Below are 21,698 nucleotides of genomic sequence, written 5' to 3'. Positions count from 1 at the left end.
TGGACCAGCTGAGCCTGGGGAGGCGCTTGGCTGTTTAGGAATAAGAAGGTCCTGTAGTGGAATGAGCTTGGTTCCAAGAGCTTTTCCAAGTAGAGTTTTAAGAATGGAGACCCTTCTTCCGTAGAAACATCAGACTCTGTGAGCCTACGAGTAGAGTCCAGCCAGGAGAGCTTCCACAAGTCCATGTACCCTAGTAAGCCTAATTGTGGTTCTAATCCAGGCTTGGTTAGTGGAATTAATGAATGACATCCAGGAAAGAGGATGCCACTCAGGTATGAGGAAAATCAGAGAAGGCAGACCTTCTTTTTTTTTTTTTTTTTTTTTTTGGTTTTTAGGGCCGTACCCATGGCATATGGAGGTTCCCAGGCTAGGGGTCGTGTCAGAGCTGTAGCCACCAGCCTACACCAGAGCCACTGCAACACAGGATCCGAGCTGTGTCTGCAACCTACACCACAGCTCACAGCAAAGCCGGATCTTTAACCCACTGAGCAAGGCCAGGGATCGAACCTGCAACCTCGTGGTTCCTAGTCGGATTTGTTAACCACTGCACCACGACGGGAACTCCAAGGCAGACCTTCTTTGTCAGTTTTTCTTTTGCCTCCTTCAGGCAAAATTTAGATCTCGGTTGGAAGAAAAAGAAGTCAATTTTGCCCAAGGCTTTCTCTAGGAACTGAACTAACCTATAGTTGTCTCCACAGGTCCCCTATGTGGCTACAATGCTTATCACCCCACTCTAGCCAGACAGTCCTCAACTTCAAAGGACATCACACCTCTAAATTACCTCTTTCCCCTAGCCCCCCAAATCTCAACACCAAGATCTGGCTGCCCTGCTCCCTGCGTGAATTTAGATGACTCACCCCTTCAGCTGTAAAATGAAGATGACATATCTCTAATAGGGTTGATCTAAAAATGAAATGAAACGACATATGTAATATATCTAATACTGCTGATACTCCACAGGTTTTTTTGTTTTTTGGGGTTTTTTTTTGTTTTTGTTTTTGTTTTTTTTGTCTTTTTTTATTTTTAGGGCTGCACCCGAGGCATATGGAAGTTCCCAGGCTAGGGGTCCAACCAGAACTGAAGCCGCTGGCCCACACCACAGCCACAGCAATGTTGGATCCGAGCGGTGTCTGCAACCTACACTACAGCTCATGGCAACGCCGGATCCTTAACCCACTGAGCAGGGCCAGGGATGGAACCCTTGTCCTCATGGATACCAGTCAGGCTTGTTAACCGCTGAGCCACGACGGGAATTCCTCCACAGGTTCTCAATAACAGAGAAGCTTATATGCTGATTTCAGCTTATTTGCTCATTTTACTTTGTATTTTTTTCAAACTATACAAGTGCATAATCTCTTACATTAAATGGTTATTAGATATGAACTAAAAGTGTAAATCTGAAAATATACCCAATCCTTATCTCTACAGCAAATCCTTAATACCTGCACCAAAAGGCATTTTACTGCCCCCCTCATATCTTACCCCAGACCCTAAAACTAATTAAACAAGCTGGAAATTCAAGCTGTCTCTATATCTATCCAAAAACCATGTGGCTAGAAAGATGACTATAACTCAAATTATCATTTAAATTTAAAATGCTGGAGTTCCCGTCGTGGCGCAGTGGTTAACGAATCCGACTAGGAACCATGAGATTGTGGGTTCGATCCCTGCCCTTGCTCAGTGGGTTAACGATCCGGTGTTGCCGTGAGCTGTGGTGTAGGTTGCAGACGCGGCTCGGATCCCGCGTTGCTGTGGCTCTGGCGTAGGCCGGTGGCTACAGCTCCGATTCGACCCCTAGCCTGGGAACCTCCATATGCCGCGGGAGCGGCCCAAAGAAATAGCAAAAAGACCAAAAAAATAAATAAGTAAATAAATAAATTTAAAATGCTGAAATTGAAATAATCTAAATTATCTAAATTTAAATAATTTAAATACTCTTTTTGATTATAAGAAAACACATCCACCCAATGGTTTATGAACTGTTACTTCAAATCCTCAGAATCTCCCAGTAATATTGACTAATAAAAAAGGCCATCCTGAATGACAGAAAAAGAGGGGGAAAAAATGTCATCCTGAAAAATCACATTTGACTTTTTATAATTAGTAAAGAATGATGGAGTAAAATACCAGTGAAAACAACACCCAGGTTAGAAGCCTATTTCTACCCTTCACTTTCATGCTCAAAAAGCCTAGCATTGGAGTTCTCATGGAGGCTCAGCAAGTTAAGAACCCAACCAGTATGCACGAGGATGCAGGTTTGATCCCTGACCTCACTAAGTGGGTTAAGGATATAGTGTTGCCACGAGCCGCCGTGTAGGTCCCAGTTGCAGCTCAGATCTGGCATTGCTGTGGCTGTGGTGTAGGCCGGCAGCTTCAGCTCTGATTCAACCCCTGGCTGGCAACTTCCAAGTGTAGAGGTGCGGCTGTAAAAAGAAAAAAGAAAAAAAAAAAAAAGAATCCTAGCATTAACCCTATGTTGTGAAATTGGGGAGTCTGTTTGCAGCCAGAGAAGCAGACGTAATGCACCATTAATCTGGTTTTTCTTAGCCACCAACTGAAATAATCCCAGTCAGGAGATCCCTTCGTGGCTCAGCAGTTAAGGAACACAACTAGGATCCATGGAAACGCAGGTTCGATCCCGGGCCTCCCTCAGTGGGTTAAGGATCTGGTGTTGATGTGAGATGTGGTGTAGGTTGCAGACATGGCTCACATCCCATGTTGCTGTGGCTGTAGTGTAGGCTGGCAGCTGTAGCTCCCATTCGACCCCTAGCCTGGGAACTTCCATGTGCCGCAGGTGTGGCCCTAAAAAGCAGGAAAAAAAAAAAAAAGAAGACAAAGAAATAGTCACAGTCATTCGATTTTTAAGGAAAAGTCAGTACTGCAGGAGTACATTCCAGAGGTCTTTTCATAAAAACCATCCCGAGTGCTCCATCTGTACATGCAATCTGCCTATGTATTTCCAGCCAGCTTGCATGGGCAGATTAATGTGTACAATTAGGAGGCAACCTCACAGGCATTCAATAAACTGCCTTCATTATTACACTCAGGAGAGTCCCTTTGGATGTCAATAAAAGCCTGGTTTTCTGCCTGTTAGCTAAATAATTGACAACACTAAAAATAATCAGAAGCAAATGAACGAAGTCAGGAACATGGTGGTAAGAAAGCACATTAAGATTCTTACGGTGGTGCCCTCCGATGCTAGCCTGAGCTTTTTCTCCAGCAATGTGGATTTACAGGCTGCTCGAGTCCATGGCTGCCCTTCTCCACAGGGGAAAAAAAACAAACAAAACAAAAACAAAGAACACCATTCCTGGTCAGCTATTTGAACCACATAGCACAGGAGGCCGAAACTCGTAAAGATATGAGGTCTTGAAAGAATTTCTTATTTGTGTTTCTATTTTGTGATCCTCAGGTTGACAGCTTCGGGAGAATCTCCTTTTTGGGGGGTTGGAGGGGGAATGAAACGGGGAACAGCCTGGTTGGTCTAAAGACAGCTTTGTGCTGTTAAAATTCTAACAGCTCTCCTACACAATTTCTCCACCATCAATTGATTCTAAGAAGATAGGATAAAGGACTGTTAGACTCCAAAGGATCCGTCTTTTCCTAGACATTTCTCTCCTGGTTCTAGCTATATAACAGTCATTTATTTCAAAAGCTGTGGGTCTTTTCATTTCAAAACGGGTTCAAAACAAAATAGACTTAAAACACGCCCCCCCCCCCCCGACCATGGACTTCTTCTTGTGTTGTGTTCCTCCATAGGCTTTAAAAATCAATTTGAGATACTTCCCACTTTTGGCCAACTTCTCTTTTTCCTAGTGAAGTGGGACTTTTACGATAAGCAGAAGAAAGAGTAAGAGAGAAACGTGCGTGTAATTGAATTTGGCTCTGCTGATGGTGTGTAAGGCAGCTGATGGTAAAATTCTTTTTTCTTTACAGAAGAAGGGTGATCTCTAGTATTTAGTAAAACACAAACTCAAGAAGCTGGAGGACTTGGAAAGAAAGGGTTGATGACATAATCTCCCACGTTCTTTAAAACTCAAGAATTTCTCGGAGTTCCCCTTGTGGTGCAGTGGTTAATGAATCCGACTAGGAACCACGAGGTTGCAGGTTCGATCCCTGGCCTTGCTCAGTGGGTTAAGGATCCACTGTTGCCGTGAACTGTGGTGTAGGTTGCAGACGAGGCTCGGATCCCATGTTGCTATGGCTGTGGTGTAGGCTGCTGGCTACAGCTCTGATTCGACCGCTAGCCTGGGACCCTCCATATGCCGTGGGAGCAGCCCTAGAAAAGGCAAAAAGACCAAAAGAAAAAAAAGAAAAAAAAAAGAATTTCTCATCCTTCTCCTTATTATGCTTAGTTTTCTTTTTACAGCCGCACCTGTGGCATATGGAAATTCCTGGGCTAGGGACTGAATTGGAGCTGCAGCTGAAGCCTACACCACAGTCACAGCCACACCAAATCCAAGCGGCATCTGCAACCTACACCACAGCTTGCAGCAACCCCGGATCCTTAACCCACCAAGCAAGGCCAGGGATCAAACTCGCATCCTCACACTGTGTTGGGTTCTTAGCCTGCTGAGCCACAGTGGGAATGCCACACATTAAGTTTGAAGCTCTTCAGATAATGGACTTGTTCAACTTCCCAGGCCTGTACCTAAGACCTCTCATTGGTAAGCAGGTCTTCCTTTTTCCAGGTAAAACAAGGATGCTGCAGGATAAATACATCTGTTCTTACTGGGTTTCCAAGCTACAGCTGCTGCCATGGCAGCTCCTTCAACTCCTCTGATTGGCCTATAAATCAACTCTCATACATTCTCTACCAATGAAGAGAGGGGTGTGGCAATAATATATTAACCCTTAATCCACTGCCTCCCTCCTTCCATCTCTAAGATGGCTAACTTTTCCCAGTATTTAGCTTCCCACCAGCCCCCTCACCCACATGCCTACTTCAGAATAAAAGTGGGGAAAGACAGGCTATGGATTCTATGACTCAAATGCTGACAATACCTACTTTAACTTAAAAAAGATAACGTCTTTCATTCGCATGCCCCCCCCCCCCAGTCCCCATCCATCTTCCACTCTTTTCCTGGCTTGGGTGGCAGAGGCCAAGTATCTAATTTACGAAGGGGCCAAGTGAAGCCCTGAGAAAACTTTTTTTTTCCATTCCAACCTTGGAGTCTTAAAGCAAGGAGGAGCTGCTTACGACAGAGGCAGGATCATTTCAGTACAATGAGAAAACCAGAGGATGCTGTACGCAGAGAAGGAACCGAATTTAGGGTGTCACGTATGCTCACTCCAACATCAGGATGATCTCAAATTCTGCAAATGAGGTATAATGATAGGACTAGATAAGAGGAGGCAGGCAGAACAATCCACCTGAAAATGGGAGGCCCACTGCTAGTTCTGGTGAGACCTGAAATCGCTCTGCTGTCTCTAGGAAATGTGTGGTCTGATTCCATGCAATAAGGATCTCAGTAAGGAGTTTCAAGTGTCCCCAAAATTCAATCCCCTTATGCTGTTAACACAAGACATTTCATTTAATCCTTACAAATGGCCTGTGGGAGAGATACTACTAACCCCATTTAAAACAAACACATGAAAACAAGTGAGGTTTAAAGAAGTTTAGTAGTTTGGAGTTCCCGTCATGGCGCAGTGGTTAACGAATCCAACTAAGAAGCATGAGGTTGTGGGTTCGATCCCTGGCCTTGCTCAGTGGGCGAAGGATCCAGTGTTGCCGTGAGCTGTGGTGTGGGTTGCAGACTTGGCTTGGATCCCGCGTTGCTGTGGCTCTGGTGTAGGCCGGCGGCCACAGCTCCAATTAGACCCTTTGCCTGGGAACCTCCACACACCGCGGGAGCGGCCCTAGAAAAGACCAAAAAAAAAAAAAGAAGTTTTAGTAGTTTGTCCAAGGTCACAGCTGGAGAATGGAGCTAGGACTTTGAACCCTGATCTTCTTGGTTTTAATTCTACCACATTTGGAATTAATCTAGGGCCAGAAATACGGTTTTTTGGTTTTGTCTGTTGTTTTAAGTAGTGTGTAAATAACCTAGCTACTTAGAGCTAGAAGACAAACTTATCTTTAAAGTTTATATAATGGGAGAGTTCTAGCCGTGGTGCAGTGGAAAAGAATCCGACTAGGAACCATGAGGTTGCGGGTTCAATCCCTGGCCTCGCTCAGTGGGTTAAGGAGCTGACATTGCTATGAACTGTGGTGTAGGTCACAGATGCAGCTCATATCCCGCATTGCTGTGGCTGTGGTGTAGGCTGGCAGCTGTGGCTCTGATTAGACCCCTAGCCTGGGAACCTCCATATGCTGTGGGTGTGGCCCTGAAAAAAAAATAAAAAATAAAAAAAGATAAAGTTTATATGCTGGAGTAGATGATCTACATTATAAAGCCCACAGTGGTTGCCCTACACATGTCAACTACTGTTACTCAAGTCCTACCGGAAAAGGTACCATGATATATGACCGCTAATTGGGGTTCTGCTGATAATTATGAAATTATTTCTCAATTCTTCTTCTTCTCTTTTTTTTTTGCTGGGCCTGAGGCATACAAAGTTTCCAGGCCAGAGATCAAACCCATGTCACGGCAGCAACCTAACCTGCTGCAGTGGCAACACTGGACCTTTAACCCACTGTGTCACAAGAGAACTCCCTCTCAATTCTTGTTTATAAAAATGTGAGTTCTCAGTCCATTAGATAAATCCCCTAGTTAGTTTAGATTCTACTTGGGCACTTTTTTTTTTTTTTTTTTGCATTTTAGGGCCACACCTGCAGCATATGGAAGTTCCCAGGCTAAGGGTTGAATCAGAGCTACAGCTGCGGGCCTACACCACAGCTACAAAAACTCTGGATCCAAGCCACACCTGCAACCTACACCACAGCTCATGGCAACGCTGGATCCCTGACCCACTGCGTGAGGCCAGGGATCAAACCCACGTCCTCATGGATACAAGTTGGATGCATTTCTGCTGCACTACAATAGGAACTCCTTGCTTGGGTACTTTTTTTAAAATATTTTCCTTATATTGGTGGTTTAGAAGCCTACATAGTCAAAAAAATCAAACCTTCTAAGTTATTTAAAATGGGGAATTTCTTGGAGTTCCCTTGTGGCACAGTGGGTTAAGGATCCAGCATTGTCACTGCAGCAACAGGATCATTGCTGTGGCATGGGTATGAGCCCTGGTCCAGGAACTTCCACATTCTGGAGGCACGGCACAGCATACACACACAAAGAATGAAAAAAAAGGTCTCAAATTTAGCAGTATCCTTTCTAATCAGCTGACTACTAAAGAATACCCTGGCGAGTTTAGATGTCTCCACTCTTAGAACCCTCATTTCCTTAGTGATAGAGTCCAGTAACATATTGAGTGGCCAAGAGTGTAATACTAAGTGTTTTGAATAGTTACCATCACTTAGAATTTAAAAGCCCAATGGGACTTCCTGTTGTAGCTCAGGAGTAATGAACCCAATTAGGATCCACGAGGACACGGGTTTGATCCCTGGCCTCGCTCAGCAGGTTAAGGATCTGGTGTTGCCATGCGCTGTGGTGTAGGCCTGCAGCTGCAGCTCCAATTCGACCCCTAGCCTGGGAAATTCCATATGCAGGTGCGGTCTAAAAAAGACAAAAAAATAAAAATAAAAAACTAAAAGCACAATGGACAATAGGTCTAGAAAAGGTACAGGGTTCGGAAAACAGAAACTTACTATTGTCGATGCTCTCTAAAAGCTTCTCTTCTGAGCTCTTCTTGATGTCGTTTTTTCTCCTCTAGTTTATTGCTCTGAAATTGCAAGGATCAAAATGTAATCTATGGGGGAAGCTTTAAGCAGAATCCTGATGTTAAATCTACCCAGGGTCCAAAATCTTTAGGCTCGAGTGGCCTCAACAGTCCAATACGGTCGGTACCAAGCAGCGCTTCCAAGATGCTGCCCCTCTCATAACCCCTGGGCCCCACACTGAAAGCCAGGAGCCCCAAGTCCTTCCCATGACTCCCCTCTCCCACCTTGACTGGTATTATCACAGAATCAATATTTCACATCTTTATTCTTCGTTCAGATGATAGCAACATTTATATTTTAAGCAGGGTTTTCAAAACGTTCTATGGAAAACATGACATGGCCATGAAATCTTACTCAATTATCATACATGGTGAAATAGTTGATACAAAATTTCTATCTATACCCACAGTCCAATAAAGCATTCAAGAAAAGATGGCCAATGAGCCAATTCCACTCCCTTCTGACTTAGATGCTTAAAGCTTTTGAGACACTGAAGAACAACAACAACAAAAAAGCCATCGACTTGAATGGATGAGTCCTTCCTCTCTCTCTCTTAAATTAGCTGTTGGGAGAGTCTGGAGATAAAGGACTTCAAATTTGATATTATTCTCACTATGGCTCTGGCGTACATATTTTAATCCAAGTTAGTAGCCTATGAACACTTGCTTTTTTTTTCACTATGACACAACTGCCATTTTTTTTCTTTCTTTCTTTTTTTTTTTTTTTTTAACTTTTTAGGGCTGTACCTGAGGCATATGGAGGTTCCCAGGCTAGGGGTCGAATCAGGGCTGTAGCTGCCAGCCTGCGCCACAGCCACAGCCATGCCAGATCTGAGCCTCATCTGCCACCTACACCACAGCTCATGGCAACGCCAGATCCTTAACCCACTGAGCAAGGCCAGGGATCAAACCCACATCCTCATGAATATTAGTCGGGTTCGTTCACCACTGAGCCACAAAGGGAAGTCCCACAACTGTCATTTTTGAAAATTGAAAACTTAAAACAAGTAGACTTCCTAGACAATGAATGTCATGGGAAATTGACACAAGTTCCGCAAGACAGAGAGACAAAGTTTTTAATGAATCCAAGGGAGACAGGAAGCAGCTGGATTTGCTTTACTTAAAAAAAAAAAAAAATGGATTTGCCCAGAGCAGGAAGACCTGTGAACAGGGAATAATGGAAATCATCACTTTCAAAGCCTAACAAAGGTTTAGCTCCATCTTCCAAAGAGGGGGAGAAACTGTTCATATTGTTCATGTCCATGAACATTTTCCTTCACTCACTTGTCCCTTTTTGAAACGTTAAAATGGATGCTTTCAGTTTCAAAAAAAATAAAGGCAATTTCCTGCCATCAGAGAGAATCAATTATAATACAAGGCAATTGGATAACTAATGAGACACAATTCCAGGAAGCAAACTCCGAAAAGAATTGTAAAACCAAATAAACATGATTTCCATCTAGAAAAAACATACGGACTCATGAGACCAAAAATGGTCAATGGTGAAGAGTTCCCCAGTGCTCTGGGGGAAAAGAAGTGGGGGATGGGAAGGAAAAGGCAGCAAGTAAGCAAGCTGTCATACTGATGAAACCTAGGATTCGGAATGCTACTTAAAGAACAATGAGAAAGCCACACTAGCATCTAGAGATCAAGGATGGGTTCCTTCATCAAGATTAGAAATTGGAACATGGGTTTTGATATCTTCGCTCAAATTCAATTCATTGGAGTTCCCGTCATGGTGCAGCAGAGACGAATCCGACTAGGAACCATGAGGTTACGGGTTTGATCCCTGGCTTTGCTCAGGATCTGGCGTTGCCATGAGCTGTGGTATAGGTCGCAGACACCGCTCGGATCCGGTGTGGCTGTGGCTCTGGCGTAGGCTAGCAGCTGTAGCTCCAATTCGACCCCTAGCCTAGGAACCCCCATGTGCTGCAGGTGTGGCCCTAAAAAAAAAAAAAAAAAAGAATAATGAGAAAACCACACTAGCATCTAGAGATCAAGGCTGGATTCCTTCATCAAGATTAGAAATTGGAACATAGGTTTTGATGTCTTCACTAAAATTCAACTCATAAAAACATTTAGTTTAGAAGCTGAATTCTATCCCCAAAAATGTCTGTTTATCCCTCGAGAGTTCACAGAGAAGTATTCTGCAAAATCCTGGAGTATTTGAGTATTCGATACCTACTGATACAGTGGTTTTAGTATACTAATCCAAATACTTAGATTAAGTCAGAATATTTTTTTCCTTCCATTTGACAGTTAAGGAGTCACCCAACCATACTTACACATACATACACAAACACAGGAAGTAAAATATCCAAGAACATGAGGCCCAGAGGAAAAAATTGTGGAATTAGCTCTTGGTCCACCACTATTGAGTGACCTTAAGCAAATTATTTAATATCACTGGATCTCATTTATTCAGCAAACATTTATCAAATGCATATTATATGCCTGGTACTATGTTCTGTTAGAGACTGGGAATGAAGATATAACCAGAGCCGTGCTGGAGTTTCCGTCGTGGCGCAGTGGTTAACGAATCCAACTAGGAACCGTGAGGTTTCGGGTTTGATCCCTGGCCTCAGTCAGTGGGTTAAGGATCCGGCGTTGCTGTGAGCTGTGGTGTAGGTTGCAGATGTGGCTCGGATCCCGACTTGCTGTGGCTGTGGTGTAGGCCAGCAGCTGTAGCTCCAGTTGGACCCCTAGCCTGGGAACCTCCATATGCTGCAGGTGCAGCCCTAAAAAGCAAAAAAACAAAAGCAAAAAACAGAGCAGTGCCTATTGTGGAAATTTTCAGAAGCTAGCTGGGAACACAGGCAAGAAAGCCATCATGGCAGGGTGTAAAATATATTAGGGGATAGAGGTTTGCATATATTTAATATGAATACAAAGAAAAAGCACAGAAAATCAACGATAATTTTTTAAATTTTTTAAAAAAGAGGACTTCCCTTGTAGCACAGCGGGTTAAGGATCCGGCAACATTACGGCAGCAGCTTGGGATTGCTGCTGTGGCACAGGTTCGATCCCTGGCCAGGGAAACTTCTGCATGCAGTGGGCTCAGCAAAAAAAAAAAAAAAAAAGAAAGAAAAGACAATTTTAAGAAAAGGAAAAAGCACAGAAGTGTGCAGTTGGGAAATGTTTTCAACAGTTCCATAAACATTCACCCTGCGCCTTCTAAGTGGCAGGAACCATCGTGGACACAGGAGCCAAAACTTGAATAACTTTAGAAGGCTGGAGTCATGAATGAGCTGTGGGTTCGGAGTATACTCATCTTTATGGAGAGTGGGTTCAGAGCTTCCTTCAGATTTCCCCAGAGGCTGACGACTGAATGAAAGGAAAAGAACCTTGGATCCAAAGAGAAGTAGAGGAGTTCCCATCGTGGTGCAGTGGTTAACGATTCTGACTGGGAGCCATGGGGTTGTGGGTTCGATCCCTGGCCTTGTTCAGTGGGTTGGGCGTCCGGCGTTGCCAAGAGCTGTGGTGTAGGTTTCAGACACGGCTCGGATCCCATGTTGCTGTGGCTGTGGTGTAGGCCGGCAGCTACAGCTCTGATTGGACCCCTAGCCTGGGAATCCCCACGTGCCACAGGAGCGGCCCCAGAAAAGGCAAAAAGACAAGGAAAAAAAAACAAAAAAAAAAACAAAGAGAAGTAGAAGTTCTAGATGGAGACCAGTCTTGAGCAAGCGTTTTCCAGGAAGAGGAGAAGACGCTGAGAGCGAGGCTACTGCCCTCATTGTAAGGGTTTCTCACTGCCCGGGTCAGAAGGCTGAGCTAGAGCCAGCATTTAGCTCACCAAGCCTTGCATCCCAGCATAGGGTGCTCTGGCAGGGCCAAGATGTCTGTATTTCTCACAAAAGTACCATCTGCCACCTGTCTGAGCACCCATGGAACTGACTGCCTAGATGAAAAACCTGTTTCTAATTCACACAAAGGCAATGATGGGCTAGTAGTGGCCCTAGTTAGGAAAAGGGCATTCCTCTGGCTTAGAGGACTTTCAAAATAGGAGTTTTCTTATGGCCCAGGAGGGAAAGGAATCCAGCATTGTCACTGCTGTGGCTTGGGTTGCTACTGTGGCACTGGTTAAATCCCCCGCCCAGACACTTCTGCATGCTGCAGGCATGGCCAAAACGGGGGGAAAAAAGATTTTCAATATAGAAAAGCCTGAGAGGATATGCCAGTTCATCGAGTTCCTGCTGTGGTGAAATGGGATCAGTGGCATCTTGGGAGCGCTAGGAAATGGGTTCGATCCCCAGCCCCGCACAGTGGGTTAAGGATCTGGCATGGTCGCAGCTGCAGCTGAGGTCGCGACTGTGGCTCAGATCTGATCCCTGGCCCAGGACCTCACTATGCCGAGGGGTGGCCAAAGATGAAAGGAAAAAAAAGAAGAAACCCCAAGAAGCTCATGGATAAATTCAAAAGGGTCTGTAGTGAGCTGGGTGGGAGATAAGGTTGAGAAAGTAGGAAGGGGCAATTACAAAAGAATTTCTGTGCCAAGGAAAGACGTTTGGATGTCGTTAAGGCACTGACAAGCCCTTATGTTACTTTGAGCAGCTCAACCCTGAAAGCAACACAGAGGATAAACTACAGAAAAGGCCATACATATAAACACCAGTGGCGTGGCTCCCACAGTAATCCAGGCCATAAAGCATGAGTCTCACATTAAGGCAGTAGGGTCAGAGAAGGAATGACAAGCTGTAGAAAAATGTGGGAGATGGAAAAGAGGAAGGGAAAAAGAAATACTAGGAGGGCTATGGTGATATAGGATGAGTCAGAAAAGGGGGAAGAGTACAAGCTGACTACTATTTAAGAGCATCAGAATTAATGTGAGGTTTTGGGGGGTTTTTGTTTTTTTTTTTGTTTTTTGGTTTTTGGGTGTTTTTTGCTTTTTAGGGCCACAGGTGCGGCACCTGGAGGTTCCCAGGCTAGGGGTGGAATAGGAGCTGCAGCTGCCGGCCTACACCACAGCCACAGTAGCTCAGGATCCAAGCCAAGTCTTCGACCTACACCACAGCTCATGGCAACGCCGGATCCCCGACCCCCTGAGCGAGGCCAGGGATTGATCCCGCATCCTCATGGATATCAGCTGGGTTCCTTTCTGCTGTGGCACAATGGGAACTCCCTGGGGTCGGTTTTGAAACTCCTGGATTTGAGATATACTGTGGCATCTCTGGAAAGAAATGTCAAGCAAACAGTAAGCTACATGCTTCTGGGATTCAGGCGTTCCTGGTCTGGAGACATGGGTTTCTGAAAGCATCCGCACAAGCCATACCTCGATCCAGAGAAGTGGGAGTGAGGGGGCTTTCCGATAAGAACACGGTGGCTCAGGGAAAGGGGAGAAAATGAATGGCTAGGACCTGGACAGAACATCAGTTGCAGAAAAACAAGTGGAGGAAAAGGATCCAGAGGAAATCCAGAGGCAGAGAATTTGAAGCTCAGGGTATTTAATAAGCACAGTGTTATAAACAGTTTAAGGAGTTCCCGTTGTGGCACAGCAGAAACGAATCCGACCAGGAACCATGAGGTTGCAGGTTCAATTCCTGGCCGATTCAGTGGGTTAAGGATCTGATGTTGCCTTGAGCTGCGGTATAGGTTGCAGGTGGGGCTCAGATCTGGCTTTGCTGTGGCTGTGGTGTAGGCCAGCAGCTGTAGCTCCAATTGGACCCCTAGCCTGGGAACCTCCATATGCCTCGGGTGTAGCCCTAAAAAGCAAAAAAATAAAAAGTAAAATAGAAAATAAACAGTTTAAGTAAGGAACTGAAGCGTCTCAACTGGGTTTTTTAATTAAGAGCTGGTGATCTTGGCTAGATTAATACCAGTGAAGTACTAGAGACAGAAGTTAAACTCAGTCCACCAAGGAAACAAGTAAAGGTGAGGACTCAAAGGAGCTAAGTTACTGGAGTTTCCTGGTGGCTCAGCAGGTTAAGGATCCCATGTTGTCACAGCTGTGGCTTGCTCAGGTCACTCCTGTGGCTCAGGTTGGGTTCAATACCTGGCCCTTGAACTTCTGCATGCCATGGGCGTGGCCAAAAATAAAAACAAACAAAAAAGAAGTTTTTTGGTTCAGGTAATTGATAAGGAATCCGGCTACAGTCTGGCCTATGGTAACCCAAAGGGATAGTAAAAGCTTTCAAGAAGCTGAGCCATGATGATGGGGAGAGAGGAATTGAAAGCGAACCAAAATAGAGACACTTTGGGAGCTCCCGTCGTGGTGCAGCAGAAATGAATCCGACTAGGAACCATGAAGTTGCGGGTTCGAACCCTGGCCTCGCTCAGTGGGTGAAGGATCCAGCTTTGTGGTGTAGGTCACAGATATGGCTCGGATCCCGAGTTGCCGTGGCTGTGGTGTAGGTGGGTGGCTGTGGTGTAGGTGGGTGGCTACAGCTCCGATTGGACCCCTAGCCTGGGAACCTCCATATGCCGCAGATGCGGCCCTAAAAAGACAAAAGAAAAAAGAAAAAAATAGAGACACATGGCTTTTAAGATGAGAGGTTTGAGATTTGAGGATGGTTATTCCCCAGGAGAGAAAAACAAAGCCAATGAGAAAAAAGTCGAGAAAAAGAAGCTGAATTGATGGATGGAGTGGCAAACTTCCCAAGGAGACAGAGGGAAGATTCGATGGCACCGCAGGTGAGAGAATCCATCACAGCAACAAGGAAAAGCACTTTCTTATTCCTCCTGAGAAATGATGGGGGAAGAACAACCAAGAAAGAGTAAGGAAACAAACAAAAAACATAGGTACTTCCAGCCTGATGGTCTTTATTTACTAGAGAGGAGGGAGATGAGGGCATGTGTTTAAAAGAAAGAAAAGGATAAGCAGGAGGTGAAGGAAAGAAGACCTTGATAATTAGGGCACAGACTGCAAAGGAAAAATGCCTAAAATAGGGATTATTAAAGATCCAGCTAATAGGGAGGCCCAGCCATCCCGTGTGACAGAAAGAGCTAAGTGTGGAGTTTCTGCTGCGGCACAATGGGTTAAGAATCTGATTGCAGTGGCTCAGGGTGCTGCAGAGGTGGGGGTTTGCTGCAGTTGGTTAAGGATCCAGTGTTGCCACAACCATGGTGTAGGTCACAGCTGTGGCTCGGATTCAATCCCTGGCCCCGGGAACGTCCATATGCCTCAGGTGCAGCCAGAAAAAAAGAAAGAACTAGGTGTGTTTTTTTCCCCCAGCAACCTAGCTCCTGGGGGTTAGTGAAAATGAAATATGTAAATCAACCCATTTCATGTGTAAAATAAAAATCCTCTCTGCCTTCCACACAAGAAGTTGATATAATAGAGTCAAACGGGACAGTGTCAGGGCCCTTTTTTACATGTATAATTAATTAGGGGGCAGGACCCCCTTATTCAGTGCTTACTAGCGATACTCATTGTACTAAGGGATTTGCACCTATTGTAGCCTTGAAGCCCACCAGTCCCATTATTATAATATTGCACCCATTTTACAGATAAGGAAAGTAAAGCACAAAGAAACGAACTTATCCTTTTAATACTACACCTGCCTTGCAGAGATATCATTAACATCCCAACACTACGGAATTATTGGGGTCACTTAATGGGACCCTACTGCATTTCAACAACCAGAGGCTTAATGCCCATACCAGTTCATACACACACACACACACACACACACAAAATGGCATGATGTAGGAACCACATTTCTGAGAAATACTTGAAAGTTTTTAGAAATGGAAACTTTTCCAAGTTTATATAAATAATCCTAAAATAATTGTTGTATGTTGATGTTGAGTTTTATCCCTGAAATTGTTCTTAAGCCATCAGCCCTTGGTATACTATTTGTTTCCTAGAAATAAGAACAGGTGTGATTCCTTTAAAACACGTCTGAGTATGCACCTCTGCATCAAATAGGCACACCTTGTTTTCTACACTAGGAGAAAATGAGGCAGGTACCAAGCAGTTCCCACTTCGCCTTACAGCATTAAAACTAACTAATGATACTTTTCAGGGTCTGCATAAAACACCATGATCCCTCCTGCTCCACAGAATTTCATCAGCATTACGACTTTATAGTTGAGTGGAAAGAGCAAAGGAAGACTTAGTTTGCTACTCTGTTCTCTACCTGGTTTCCTGCCCTTTCTGCATTTTTCTTTTTCTTTTTTTTCTTTGTGCAGCCACAGCTGTGGCATATGGAAGTTCCTGGGCTAGGGGTCGATTCAGAACTGCAGCCACTGGCTTATGCCACAGCCACAGCAATGCCGGAACCGAGCCGCCTCTGTAATTTACAGCACAGCTTGCGGCAATGCCAGATCCTTCATCCATTGAGCAAGGCCAGGGATTGAACCTGCATCCTCACTATGGTGGCGTCTTAACCGGCTGAGCCACAAGAAGAACTCCTTTTTCTGAGCTTATGAGGACCTAAAAGATTGGGAGAATTATACAAAAGTCTTTATAAACCATATATCACTATAGAATATTACTTCAAACCTAAATAGATCAAAGGCAGAAAAAGAGAAATCCAAGAAGTAGGGAAGGTCTCTAACATGGAGTTGGGAGATTTTTATTTACATGATGAAAGTCTGAAAAAAATCAAATTATTACTTAATTCATCAACATGATTATGAGGGAAAAGCATGGTGGAGGTTTATTCCCACTGCACTAAATTCAAGTGCAAGGCTTGCTGTGAGGATTTATGAAAACTTGTCTACTATGCTGTAAGATCCAGTGGCAGAGAAAGTACTTGCATGTGTTATGCTGCTGTTTTATTTATTTAACGACTTTATTTCACCGATGCAGTAATATTTTAGGAATATTTTCTCTGCTTTATAGATTTCCAGGAAGAGACATTAATACATTATAAAACCACATGAGTTGTATTAGATTACTATTGCTGCTATAACAACCACAAACTTAGTGGCTTATAACTGCAGGTGAATCACTTCGTTGTACAGCAGAAATTAACACTGTAAATCAACGAGACTTGGAAAAAAATTTTTAAAGGAAAAAATAAATCAATAAACCAAAATCTGATGCTAAAAAAAGCCCCCACAAAATTATTAACAATCTTAGAGTTCCCGTCGTGGCGCAGTGGTTAACAAATCCGACTAGGAACCATGAGGTTGCTGGTTCGATCCCTGGCCTCGCTCAGTGGGTTAAGGATCCAGCGTTGCCGTGAGCTGTGGTGTAGATTGCAGACACGGCTTAGATCCCGAGTTGCTGTGGCTCTGGCCTAGGCTGGCGGCTACAGCTCCGATTCGACCCCTAGCCTGGGAACCTCCATATGCCGTGGGCGCAGCCCTAAAAAGACAAAAGCAAAAAATATATATATATATATTAACAATCTTACAGTGCTGCACCATGCTGTATAGTAGGGGAAAAAAATTGTATTTGGGAAATAACAATTTTAAAAATTAAAAAAAAAACAAAAAAGCAATCTTACAGTGCTAGAGTACTGATGTTGAGGATTCTAGTACCAAGAGCAGCTGTCCTGTCAACAAGGCAATATGAATTCCCTCCAAACACGACAGCAGCGTCTTCTCTCCACTCATACCATGAAAACTCTATTTCCAGAATCATATCGTTTATTTACCTGCTCTGCTATTCTAAGACGTCAGTCTTCCCCCTGGTCAGGGTAGAGGTTGGGGTACCACAGTTAGGGTTGTTGTAGCTCCCACCCATAGGTTGAGTCTCTTCTAGCCAATGGCCTTCCTCAACCTTCAAGCCAGCAGGGGCAGGCTGAACCTTTCCCCAGCTCCGTCTTTCAGGCTGTCCATCTTCTGCCTCCCTCTTCCAATGTAAGGACCCTTGGGATGACATTGGACCCACCTGAATAATGCAAGAGCCCTCCCTATTTGAAGGTGAAGTGGATTAGCAACTTTCATTCCACCTGCAAACTCAAGTCCCCTTTGCCAGGTAGCAGAACACAGTCCTAGATTCCAGGGATTCGAATATGGAGGGGCAGGGAAAGGGGCATTATTCTGCCTACCACGTGGGCTGTAATCTACTTTTAAATCAATAACCATCAGACACATAACAGGCCAGATAACTCCTAAAATCTTTGCCTCCCCTCCCTTAGCCCTCTGAGGCTTCGTTTGAAACGTGGGTGGTAGGAGAGAGGGAGGGAGGATTCCTTTCCTTTACGGCCAAGCTGTGTGCTGATAAATTAACCAGCTCTAGTGACGAAGGCGGGGATGGAGGTGGGGGTGGGGAGGGGCTTGATGTGCAGCATTTACTGATTTCTGTGATGAAAATACTCTCTCATGGTCCATCAACCAACATGAAGTCAACTAGCCCACAAAAATGTAACCATCTACTCTCACGAGCTGGTACAAGGAGGCCCCAGGACACCACTGGAAGATTCCATCATACCAATATACTCCAGTATAGGGAATACGAGTTTAGCAGGAGCATCCCAGCGCCCTCCGCAAAGTTCCCCGTGATCCATTGGATGAACTCTTCTTGGGTCCCATTGACATGATCAGATGCTGAAGACTGGCTGCCCTTCATATCTTTATGCTCATTAAGGATCAAAGAACAGGGAGTTCCTTGTGGCTCAGTAGGTTAAGAAGCTGACTAATATCCATGAGGTTGCGGGTTCGATCCCTGGCCTTGCTCAGTGGGTTAAGGATCCGGCATTGCTGTGACAGGGGTGTAGGTTGGCAGCGGCAGCTCTGACTCGACCCCAGCCTGAACACTTCCATATGCCATAGATGCGGCCCTAAAGAGAAGAAAAAAAAGGGGGGGGGGGAGTCAAAGACCATGCATATGTACCAGCAGGGAGTGTAGTTTACTCTCCCCTCCAGCACACACAGGTAGCGACCACTCAGAAAGAGACCCAGTGTTCCCGGGTGATGCCTCCTGGGACAGGACAAACTGAAGGGCAAGGGGAGTGAATACCAAGAGGCCAAGTTAGGGGCTTGCAGGTGGCAAGAGGCTGCCTGGATTCTGCTTGGCTCAGAGTTCCTGGGCAGCCGCCATTCGCCTGGGGAGGAGGGTGGTATTTTGCAAGCTGGTGTCCGTGTGTGTGTGCCGCGCATTTTTTAAGACTAAATGCTCCATTGGCACAGTCATTATCGCTTCCCTTGGCCATTTTCACACTGGCAATGTGACGCATGCCATTTCTAGATGGCTCATGTCCATTTTTCTTTTATGTGACACAACCTACTAAACGGGCTCACATTTAATATGAAAAGCCACAGATTTATATACAACAGGAAGCGCTAGGTCAGGGTGCCAGTGCAGGCCAATTAGCCAGAGAAATCCAGTCTGTGGCAGGACCAGGGTTGGTTCCTCCTTCTCTGGGAGGCAGTTTAGATTAATGCTCCTCAGCCCTATTGGTGCACCAGAACTGCCTGGGGAGCTTGTTCCAATGCGGATTCTGTCGACCTGCCTCCATTTGGATGGACCTGGAGATGATCACACCAAGTAAAGTCAAAGAGAAAAAGACAGAGTTCCCATTGTGGCTCAGCAGGAATGAAGCTGATGAGCATCCATGAGGATGTGGGTCTGATCCCTGGCCCTGTGGGTTAAGGATCTCACGTTGCTGTGGCTGTGGTGTAGGGCACAAACGTGGCTCCGATCCCATGTTGCTGTGGCTGATTCGACCCCTAGCCTGGGAACATCCATATGCCCAGGGTGTGGCCCTAGAAAGCAAAAAAAAAAAAAAAAAAGATGTCTGTGATTAATGCTCGCTGTACATCTATCTAGTGTTATGGTATAACTAGGAAAGGGGGAAAAGCTGCTTTTACTCAATTTGAAAGAAAACTGTTTCAGCCACAAACATTTATGAATAGTATACATAATTTGACCCATAAAGAAAGGTGCTCTAAATGACCCATAACCCAGCCAATTATGAGTATTAAATGACAGCCAATTACGAGTATAAATCACCTTTAGGATAAGAGTTTATACCACAATAATTCCTCAGGATCTGCAAGCCTCTTAACTTAGTAGTAACAATTTGATGCTTTTCTTAGCTCCACCTGAAATGCAGAAACACTACACTACAAAAAGGAAACGCCTCTACAAGCACGAGACCAAAGTCTGAACCTTCCTTTGAAGGAGAAAATGGGGCAGGGGGTTAAATGGAAAAGAGTGAGGAACAGAGAAGCAGAAAGAGAGAGAAAGGTTTTAAAAAGCTATCATGAGCATCTTTGCAAGGAAGGATAGTATCTGATGAATTGGAAATGAATTGGTGAATCAAATTTAGTAAACAAAGTTCCTGTGCTCTTTCTTTGAATACCTCCAGCATTTGTTACATTTCCTCATGTGTAGGTCCCATCTTAGCTCCACCCCCCAGAACCTACATTTCCACAGATGTAGCATCTCTACATTCACAGATGCTTGTAGCCTTGGGAGAAGAGGAGCTGGGGCTTATGGACCCATTTTACAGGAACAGTTCAGAGACAGAAAGGGGCCCATCCAAGGACACACAGCACAACAGAACACCTTTCTGGAAAGACAGTCTGCTCCCCAGCCAGGTAGAGCGCTCCTTGGGGGAAAAAAAGATATATCTTGCACGTTCCATAAGCCAGCATCTTTTAGCTTTATTAACTCTAATTGATTAAAAAATAGACACGTGCACCCGCATGTTCATTGCAGCACTATTCACAATAGCCAAGACATGGAAACAACCCACATGTCCATCGACAGATGATTGGATTCGGAAGATGTGGTATATATACACAATGGAATACTACTCAGCCATAAAAAAGAATGACATAATGCCATTTGCAGCAACATGGATGGAGCTAGAGAATCTCATACTGAGTGAAATGAGCCAGAAAGACAAAGACAAATACCATATGATATCACTTATAACTGGAATCTAATATCCAGCACAAATGAACATCTCCTTAGAAAAGAAAATCATGGACTTGGAGAAGAGACTTGTGGCTGCCTGATGGGAGGGGAAGGGAGTGGGAGGGATTGGGAGCTTGGGCTTATCAGACTCAACTTAGAATAGATTTACAAGGAGATCCTGCTGAATAGCATTGAGAACTTTGTCTAGATACTCATGTTGCAACAGAAGAAAGGGTGGGGGAAAAAATATAATTGTAATGTACACATGTAAGGATAACCTGACCCCCTTGCTGTACAGTGGGAAAATAAAATTTAAAAAAAAAAGAGAAAAAAAATCTATTGCTTTGTGAATAGGTTTAAATTTTGACTAACAATCTTCATAGAAAAAAAAAAAGAAAGAGGAAGATACAGATAGACAGTAGGAAAAAGAATTGTGTTTTCATGATTTATACCTGCAGCAGAAGTCATACTTGGTCATCACTACGAGGAATCAACCTCTTGCCTCCAAACTTCCAACATTTAAAATCTACTAAGCTTAATATAATTCAAAAAGATGCATGATCCCTATGTTTATAGCAGCACTATTCACAATGCCAAGACATGGAAACAACCCAAATGTCCATAGACAGATGAATGAATAAAGATGTGGTATACATATTCAATGGAATACTACTCAGCCATTAAAAAGGAATGAAATGATGTCATACAATGAGAGGTTCTCATACTAAGTGAAGTCAGGAGAAGGACAAATACCATATGATTATCACTTCCATGTAGAATCTAAAATATGGCACAAATGATCCTATCTACAAAACAGAAACAGACTCACAGACATAGAGAACAGACTTATAGTTGCCAAGGGGGATGAAGGAAGGAATGGGATGGATTGGGAGTTTGGGGTGAACAGATGCAAACTATTACATTTAGAGTATAGACAATAAGGTCCTACTGTATAACACAGGGAACTATATCCAATCTCCTGGGATAGACCATGATGGAAAATAATCTTTTAAAAAAGAGTATAAGAAAACCCCAAAAGCTGAACTTAAGACTTCATGGGAAATGGGAGCAGGAGGAGGGGGAGGGGACGGAAGAATACGACTTTCTCCCTTCTCTTGCAGATGAGCATTTTTAAGAGATTTTTTTCCCCAAGCCCCAGAAAGAGTAT

General features: G+C 44.3%; 1 protein-coding gene across 3 annotated transcripts in view; it reads right to left on the bottom strand.

Moving 5' to 3' along the window:
* The window catches only part of EPSTI1 (epithelial stromal interaction 1), a 105,876-nt gene that overhangs the window by 53,269 nt on the left and 30,909 nt on the right, over positions 1 to 21,698 (bottom strand). For all 3 annotated transcript variants that reach the window (XM_047755645.1, XM_047755646.1, XM_047755647.1), the window contains one exon: positions 7,706 to 7,779. In XM_047755645.1, coding sequence (XP_047611601.1) covers positions 7,706 to 7,779 — 74 coding nt within the window. The remainder of the gene's footprint in view (positions 1 to 7,705; positions 7,780 to 21,698) is intronic.

This window comes from Phacochoerus africanus, chromosome 13 (genome assembly GCF_016906955.1).
Source record: "Phacochoerus africanus isolate WHEZ1 chromosome 13, ROS_Pafr_v1, whole genome shotgun sequence".
NCBI classification, from domain to species: domain Eukaryota; kingdom Metazoa; phylum Chordata; class Mammalia; order Artiodactyla; family Suidae; genus Phacochoerus; species Phacochoerus africanus.
This window is presented reverse-complemented; position numbering and strand designations above follow the sequence as displayed.